The sequence below is a fragment of the Zea mays genome, chromosome 1 (genome assembly GCF_902167145.1).
Source record: "Zea mays cultivar B73 chromosome 1, Zm-B73-REFERENCE-NAM-5.0, whole genome shotgun sequence".
NCBI classification, from domain to species: Eukaryota; Viridiplantae; Streptophyta; class Magnoliopsida; order Poales; family Poaceae; genus Zea; species Zea mays.
In genome coordinates this window covers 104,115,502-104,124,553 of record NC_050096.1, presented here as the reverse complement: position 1 = coordinate 104,124,553, position 9,052 = coordinate 104,115,502, and the positions used below count along the sequence as shown (strand labels likewise).

The 9,052-nt window shown below is 46.0% G+C and overlaps 2 protein-coding genes across 3 annotated transcripts; one reads left to right on the top strand and one right to left on the bottom strand.

Annotated features, from left to right (window-relative positions):
• Positions 1 to 487: 487 nt before the first annotated feature.
• On the bottom strand, positions 488 to 2,102 carry LOC103637721 (uncharacterized). The gene is made up of 2 exons (XM_020547163.2): positions 1,817 to 2,102; positions 488 to 1,739 (listed from the first exon to the last, which is right to left on the bottom strand). Exons 1-2 carry the CDS (start codon positions 2,056 to 2,058, stop codon positions 674 to 676), a joined length of 1,308 nt encoding a protein of 435 aa, XP_020402752.2. The 5' UTR covers positions 2,059 to 2,102; the 3' UTR covers positions 488 to 673.
• A 422-nt stretch (positions 2,103 to 2,524) lies between these two features.
• LOC100278967 (uncharacterized) lies at positions 2,525 to 8,617 on the top strand. 2 transcript variants are annotated; one of them, XM_020549777.2, is made up of 7 exons: positions 2,525 to 2,810; positions 2,899 to 3,000; positions 5,595 to 5,709; positions 6,213 to 6,328; positions 6,459 to 6,647; positions 7,252 to 7,397; positions 8,204 to 8,617. In XM_020549777.2, exons 1-7 carry the CDS (start codon positions 2,674 to 2,676, stop codon positions 8,383 to 8,385), a joined length of 987 nt encoding a protein of 328 aa, XP_020405366.1. In that variant the 5' UTR covers positions 2,525 to 2,673; the 3' UTR covers positions 8,386 to 8,617.
• The last annotated feature ends 435 nt before the right edge of the window (positions 8,618 to 9,052 follow it).

Below are 9,052 nucleotides of genomic sequence, written 5' to 3'. Positions count from 1 at the left end.
CTACTGACTACCTTTCTAAAATCCATGACATGCAAGTAGCAAGATTCAAGCAAAGTGAAGAAAAATCAGACCAAAAGCAGCAGAACATTGAGTTCATGAAGGAAGTTGAACTGAAGAAGTTGGAGGTGCAATCCAAGGAAATACAAGTACAGGAAAAAAATTGATGATGGAAGATAGGAAGCAAAAAGACGAAGAGCTCAACAAACTTTATGCTATGGACATGGATGCTTTACCTGAAGAATTGAGAGCTGTTTACATCGCAAGGAGAAAAGGTTTAATCGAATATTTCATCAACAATCCTGTGTGACGAGTACTACTGTTTTCCATAAGGTGTTTGTCACCTTTGTATCGGCGAACCGTGGTCGTCTGTGTTTCGACATGTCTATTTTAGAGTGGTTGAACAATTCCTTAGTTGTTTCAGTTCATCAGCTTGGTTTTTGAACATTGTTTATTTTCACATAATTGATATTCATAATAAGGATTCTGATACATGACTTCAAGTTTGGAAACTTATGCAACTAATTTGTACCAGAGGCATTACACTTAGAAGGAACTATCACTTCTCTACCAGGGACATACATAGCACATACGACATCTAGTCCTGGTACACAACGTTGACTTCATAATTGAAAGTGAACAACATTGGTATAGCACATCCTTTGGAAACTAGGCATCAACCCATGGAGCCTCGACGAGCCCAGAGGTGTTCTATGAGGTTGTGCTGTAAAGACAAGTAAGTTGCCTGACATGTGAGATCCTGGTCCGGATCGTTTGGTAACTCTGAGCGGATATGATTGTTCAGCCACTCGTTGCGGACCTCAGGAGTATTGTTACACGGCTCTGGTGGCCCAGAGGGGCCAATGAAGTCCACATTAGCTGCACCATCTCCTTCGTCCTCGACAATCATGTTGTGCATAATAATGCAAGCAGTCATCATGTCTGCAAGGTGATTACGATCCCAACCATAAGCGGGTCCACGTAGAACAGCCCACCTTGCCTGCAAAACTCCAAATGCTCGCTCAATGTCTTTTCGACAACTCTCTTGCTTGGTTGTAAAGTGAACCTTTTTTTCCTCAAATGCGTGGCGAATAGCTTTTACAAAGGTAGGCCAATTTGGATATATGCCATCTGCTAAGTAGTATCCGAAATTGTAAGTGGTCCCATTAATAGTGAAGTGCACTGGTGGCATCGTCCCGTTACGTAACGGATCAAACACAGGTGACCGATGAAGCACGTTGAGATCATTGTTCGTACCAGGCATTCCAAAGAAGGCATGCCAAATCCACAAATCGTACCCTGCGACTGCCTCTAGTATCATTGTTGGCCTCGAATTGCGCCCACAAAACTGTCCGCGCCATGCAGTAGGACAGTTGCGCCATTCCCAATGCATACAATCAATAGAGCCAAGCATACCCGGAAACCCCCTGTCGGCGTTTACACGTAGTATGCGAGCAATGTCGTCGTGGTTAGGGATACGAAGGTATCGTTCGCTAAAGCAAGAGATGATTGCGCGACAAAAACGGATAAGGCAGTCTCTAGCGGTAGTCTGTCCAATCTGTATGTACTCATCTACCGCATCGGTTGGTAACCCATACGCAAGGATACGCAATGCAGCACAAACCTTTTGCAATGGACCAAGCCCTGCTAAACCGGTTGCATCAGAACGAATAGTGAAGTATTCGTCTTCTCGCTGAACGGCACGAAGGATACGTAGGAACAAAGGACGATGCATCCGAAACCTGTGCACGATAATAAAGCAAAAAATTAACAAAACAAACCTAGAAATGAAAGTAAAATCATAACTTACGAAATGTACCTTCGACGAAATACATGTGATGGATACACAGGATTAGGTCCGAAGTAGTGATGTTTGATGAGATTTTCTCCAGCAGCGTGGTCCCTATGGATAACTCGGCGAGGCAATGAGGAGCGCCTACGCCGCGTGCTCGTGTCTCCTACTACAAGGTGCTCAACATGTTGGGCAAGCAACAAGGTATCGATCTCATCGTCGGAATCGTCGGATGACGACGAGAACACAAGGCTTTTCAATGACTCCATGACGACCTAAACTACGAGTCGTACTACGGACTTCTTAAGGAATGGCGGATGATATAGAAGAGGTGAGTGTGTAGATGAATGGAGCATGTGCCCAGGGGTACCTTATTTATAGGTGCCCTAGGTGTGTGAAGGAAGCCAGACGGTCGTGGCTTCCGGTAGAAGCCAGTCGTGTCGTGGAAGCCAGTCGTGTCGTGGACTAGAAGAATGAAAATTTGTATTTCTAAAAAACATAAATTCGGACCGTATTTATACTAACGTATGAATAGTAATTATTAAGGTCGCTAATTACATGTGGACCAAAATTCGCCGGTGTACTAAGCAATTAATAAATAATAACAATTTAAAGATTTCATGGTAGTTGAGTTAGTTGATGATGAAAATATATAATATTGGTGTGGTGGGGTATAGAGGATTGTTATAGGGGGAACCGCTGTAGAGCGTGGATATATAGGGGGAGAGAGATTGCTGACGTGGCACGTGAGTGGGATATAGGGGGACAAATTTAGGGGAACCGCTGAAGACAGTCTCAGGTCGAGATCGAAACCGACTCCGCTTCCGCCTTCCCCGCCGTTGGGGTTCATCAGCAGTTCGCAGGGTAAAGAAAGGGCGGCCGCGATGTGGGTGGAAATCCTGTGCGGCCTGGTGGTCTACAAGATCATCCAACGCGTCTTCTTCGCCGGCGGCGACGACGCTTCCTACCTCGCCGACCTCGACTCCTCCCACTCCGATCTCTGCTTCGCCGTCGCCTCCAGGTTCCACTCCTTCCCCCACTCTGACTCTTTATGGACAAGAGAAACCCACCCTACTGACCCCACCGTCGGTTCCGATTCCCCCTTCCAGGCTCGAGAAGCTCTACGCCGGTCGATGCTTCGTCGGTCTCCGCATCCCCGACCCCGACGCCGGCGAGCGCCAGCATATCGACGTTGTCCTCGTTACCAAGAGGTCAGTCTGTCCTGCCACTTCGCAATTTCCAACCTCGTCAGCTAGAATGTTTTTTTGTTCCTTTTAAGAAATTATCAGGAGCGAAGATATGTGCAGCTATCAATTGGGTATACTGCCTTGAGATTACAGAGATAATGCATTGCAGAACGATGATGTTAGTGCCAAAAAATTGTAGGGTGCCTGATCTATTAGTCCTTTTGTTTTTCTCAAGTGCCCAATCTCACTCTTTTTTTGAGCGATAACGGCAGGAGCTGTACCTTTCAATTAAGAAGAATGGAAATGACCCAACTTTAACTTTTTAAGGAAAACGCCCAAAACCTACACAGAGTGCACAAACAACAAACAGAAACAACCTAGACATCGGCATCCACACACACAAAACCCATCCAAAGTCACCATTGCCGAGCTCAACACAAGGGATGGGCAACTCCGACTCCGCAAGACGGGCCGCACATGGCCAAGGAACACGACGACGCTAACACCCAAACACCGGAACAGAAGGAGGAAGATCGCAGTGCGGCGTCGTTGCCAAGCCTCAACACACCCCACGCGAGGCAGCTCCGATTCTACACCAACGAGCATGATCCTCCGCCCCGCCCCGCCCCTGGCATATGCCCAACCCCCGAAACAATTCAGTCCATGAAGAAAGGGGAGTTTTGCCTCATGTCATTGTTGCCGAGCCACATCTCCTGACGCAACAGCTTTAACTTCATGTTGCAAAACCCCACCTCCATCCGCATACCGGACGCCGAGAAGCGAAAGCAACAACCGAAGGTGATGCCGTGATCGAGACGAACTTCAATAGCGACGCATTCAGGAAGGGAGTGACGTCTGGGACGCCACCGTCGTCTGTCCGAGATGGATCGGGCTTTTGCCCATGGAAGACAGTGCTAGGGAATGTGACACCCTCAACAGGGAAGCAATGCTCACGGGCGTCACCACCACTGAGGATTTCGCCCAAGATGTCCCCTAGCACCTCGCCAGGCCAAGACCTTGGGACAAAACATGTAGCCTCCGTCGTCGTCGCCGCCCTGACATCCGCACAAACCCTACGAGAGGGGTGTTGACGTGTCAACTGCCACATGTCCGCAGCAGTCGCAAAGCTGCGTCGGTCGCCACCCCCCAACAGGGCACACAAAACCAGGTAGCACCTTGCCGCAAGCGTCACACAGCCACGCGCCAGAGTCGATGCCGTCAGTCGCCGTCGGCCCTAGCACATGCGACTACCGAAGCTAGTTGCCGCCGGCCACTCCGCCACTCTGCGCCTGCCCGACCACTGCCAGTGCCGCCGCAGACGACCACACCGAGCCCCACGCGGCGCAGGAGAGGTGACACCCGCAGGCTTGAGCCACCCCACGCCGCCAAGACACCAAAGAGAGGAGGGCCCCGCCACCGCCATCTCGGCCGGCCGCGCAGCCCTGCCGGCGCACCTGCCGGGCTACATGACGCATCCTCTCCGCTCGTGGCGGTCATCCCCTCCCCGAGTAGATCCGCCCTTCGCGCAAGAACGCGACGACCCAGACGCAGACGCGGGTGCCCCCCCCCCCCCCCACGCACAGAAGAACTTCATCCGCCCTAACTATGGCGGTGAGGACAAGCGTCTGTCCAGCAACCAGGACATCACCACCGCCAACCTCCCCGACGAAGACCATAGCAACACCCCGCCCACGCCGCCGGCCACGGTCACCACCGCCAGCCACCCATCACGTCAGAGCGCGGGTGGTGGCCGGTGGGAGCACAGGCGGAGAATGGTTGCTTGATGGCAACTGCACGAACCTGGAGGACCTGCCTACATATGCCCACCATCCACCACGCCAGAGCAGGAAGGAATACGAAGACAGGCGGGCGGAGGCAAGGACCTAATTGAAACTGGCAGTAGATGAGAAAGGTCCCTGGAGATCCGGCGAGAGCATGGACAGAGCGGTGGCCGCCCGCGGAGATCTGGCAAGCGGGAGCACAGGCGGAGCTCGCACAGCAGCCAGCCGCCACCAACATGACTGCATGCGCCTCCGCTCTCTGCATCGACATGCCCACTCGAGCACGCACACGACGGCTACTAGAGAAAGGAGAAGCATGAGGAGGCAAGGGAGAGAACTCCTCGCCGCCGCCGTCCTTGCAGGGTGCGCAGGAAGCGTCGCCGCCGTGCTCTGGAAGCGGCAAGGCCGTCGGTGGAGGGGCGGTGACGGTGGCGGTGCCGGCTAGGGTTTGCCGCCCAAGCCGCCCTAGCGAGGCGACGCGGGGGCCGTGGTCTTCTTTGACCAATCTTCTAATCTCACTCTTGAACACTTGAATATCTTCCTAGATCCTCTGGAACAATGCTTTGATTGCAGCCTACATCCCTGGGCTTGCTTATAGAAATAGTGTTTCTGACCACTCCATGTGTGATACTTTTTCAGCACTATTACTGTCTTCTAAATTGCTTCTCAGCCAATTTCACTTTTAACTTGTCTAGATGTCATCATTACTGGCTCATACCCAATGTACTCAACCTTCTTGCACAGTTCATCCATATGATGTTAAAGTTACTTGAGTCTGGACTATTGTTTTTTTCCAAACTTGGAATTTGATGTTTTGATCTTGTAACACTAAAACAGGGAGGTGATGGTGGTAGCGATCAAAAACTTATCTGGTTTTGTTGAGGCTGACAAGGATGGAAATTGGTCTTGTCCCACTGACAAGAAGCATAAGCATGAGATATTTCCAAACCCGGTATGTGGCTTGACCACTACTTCGTCTGTTTGAGTTCATAGACAACTTCAATGTATTTCAGTGTGTTATTTACTCATGAGTTGTTAATGAACATAGTGAGGTTGAGCTACCTTTGGACATAACCATGTGTTTAAGCATGAGATCACTAGCCAACACTGTTGTACTTTCCAGTGAAAATGTAGGCAGAAAGGATGTTTTACTTCATTGTAGAACTATGAGGCATATAATACTGGAGGTTTTCTATTTGAAATTCTACACTCTCAAAGGGAATTTCTTTGTTGGAAATATTCTTGATAGTAAATTTAATGCTCCGCAGTCCCTTGCTATGAAATCCTAAAATCGTTTTCAGACCCAAGTCACATTCCAACTGTGAAAAATTAACTAATCGCATTCAATGGGGCTTTAGGTTTGCATGTACCGCCTGATGCCTTTATGTTAATCTTCAATCATTCCTCTTGTATTTTTTGTTCCTGTTTAATAATTTGCTGCAATTTCTTCTTTAGGTATTAGAAGTCAACAGACTAGCTGCTAATCTTCAATCATACTTGGAGCAAAGGGGAGCAAAACTGCCTGATGGGCATATCATCGGGAGAGTTGTTCTGCCAAATCCCAACTGCAGGTTAGTTCTCATTATGAAATTATGTTCTGTTTGTTCTTCTGTCGGATGCTTTTTTGATTTTTTTTCTCATTATTGTTGTCAGGCTCTTTTTATTACTGTAATTTTAACTATTTAAGATGTTCTGCATCAGGCCTTCCTATACTATAAGCACCCAACCAGAGGTCATGCTGTATGATCAATGGAAGGATCTCAAGACAGACTCAAAGACTGGACTCTCAGCATGGATTAAAGGTGCATTTACTGGAAGCAGAAGTGACATGCAAGATTCTGTACTCCAGAATCTACATTTTATTCTCAGCTCATCGCCTATGTGGGACAGGTGAAGAATTTAGTTTGTTGTTGCCCTTTTAAATTTCCTTCTCCACTTCACTTCCCTTTTGGTGTATTATGGCAGTTTCCTATGGGGATAAAAAAGAATGGTCACGATCAGCATACTTTGTATCTGGTTGGAGAAATTATATTGTCTAGTATGAGCCTGATATTTCTTGTTGTCTCAAAATAAACTCTGTTTTAATTTAAGGGCAGTTTGATGTAGTTGAGGCTATTTACATGTTGTAGTCCAGTGTGAAAATATAGAGGCCCATGTTCTTTTTGTCAAAAATCAGAGATGTCTGAAAACGTTGCACCCTCTATAAATGCAGGGTTCAACCCTTTAATGATGGAGTATACAATCATGACATAATCGATCTATAACTTAACCTACTAGGAAACCTATAGTACAAGAAAGGATTTCGCCTAGACACATATCTTAACAGTCCTTCTCAATCAGAATTTCCCAAGTTGGGGCTCTAGTTGAATTGGTTAGGTGGTCTAAGTAGCACTTAGGTCTTGAATTCGACTCTCCGTGGGAGCGAATTTTAGGCTGGGAGCGAATTTTAGGCTGGGTTAATATATATAGCTGAGTTGCCTGTTTCCTTTTGTAGGTTGGAACTCAAAGGAGACAAAAATGTTCTTGGTGAATTCATTGAATTCAAAGGCAGGCATGAGGACGTTCAACTTCTCAAAATTCTCAAGAGGTCAAAAGTCAGTCGCTTCATCATCCAGAAGTCAACTCTTTTTGGTGGTTTTGGTAAGCTCTATGAATTTGTTTCTTGTTCTTTTTGATAGTTACAATCTTCACCTAAACTTTGTAGTGATGTGTTCATGGTGAGAACTTATGTGTGTCTGTCACTTTAGGTTAGTGGAACAATACATTTGCTGCATATAGTTTAGGGCCTTTTTGGGAGCTCTATAGTTTCCTAGTTTGAAGGTTTTACTGTAGTATTGGAGAATACCATAGTTTTATAGGCTATAAAAGGTGTTTGGATGGGCCTTTCAAAACTCTGTTTTCAATACTATAGTTTTGCCGATACCATATTGTTTTTGTGGTATTTTATACTCTACTCTCGACTCAAGTTGTGCAAGAGCAGCTCGCAGCACACACACACAACACACAGAAACAATGGAACCACACACACTTCGGTTTCAAAAACATGTTTTAAAATAGAGTAATTGAAAACTACAGTATTCGTGCCATAACCAAAAAAATACTATAGTATTCTAAAATCACATTATTAAAAAACAATGCTTTCAGAAAGGGCCTTATTAGCTTTGTTGTGCAAGCGACTAGGGAGGATAGAGCCAGAGTTTGAAGTACTAGGTCCATAGAATGCTTATAGAAATGGCATGTGTGCATGGTCATCTGGGTGAAATCAAAAGGACATTTGTAATGTTTGGTTATTATGCATTGTTGTGTACTATGTGGAAATCTTATGACAGTTTCTCATTATTACAAGACATATGTGCCTAAATGCTGTAGATGATGTACATGGCATGTATTTGTTTTTTATTTTTTTGGTTTGGTCTTGCTGTTAATGCAAATGCACACCAATGCAGGTAGGTCACGAGTTCAAATATTGTATTCTCCTCGTGACTATCGAGCTGAGGGGACTTCATCTTCAGAGTTGAAAGAGATTTCTGTGAAGCAATACACGGAGATCGTTTTCCAACCACTGCGTTCCAAAAAGGCTCGGAAGTTCAAGCTGTCCAATGTTGTTTCTGTCACACTGAGTGCCTAGCAAGCAGAAGCTTGCCTTTCAAATTTAGGCTAGCCAAGTAGCCATATCTCTTGTATTTTATATTTCTCGTCCGTGTGTGTAACTCATCAGTTGTGTGCTTCTCTGTTTGCACTTGTAATTATGTGTCTGTTCTTGATGATGAGGGAAGTAACTTACAACGACGGCTAACTGAATATGCTTCGTACTGTTGCTTGACATTATGTGCGCTATGGTACGGGGACCTGATTGAATATGTTTCGTCAAGGAATTGCGCGGGGACGAATTTTTTTTCCGGATCACCACTAAGGTTTGCCGGGACGTTTCTACCCTATCTCTACTTAAATTATAATTAGAATATACATATTTTGTTAGTAATGTAAAATATTGTCACTCATATACATTATCATATATTATCAGATATAAAGAAATCATTATGTGTATATTAAAATGAACATGTTTGAACAATGAGTAATCTTTTAATAAAGTAATTATTTATTTTTCTCATTAACTAGTATACAAAAACATTGTCCCATGCAAATTTAACGGGTCCCCGCCAAAGACAGGGATGGAGAATGCTTCCCATTTTCATCCCTATTTACTCGTCGAAAATAATTTTCCATGTTTACATCCCCACACAAGAAGAAACTTCCCCATCCCTTAGGGCTCCTTTGGATGACCCAATCCCTGC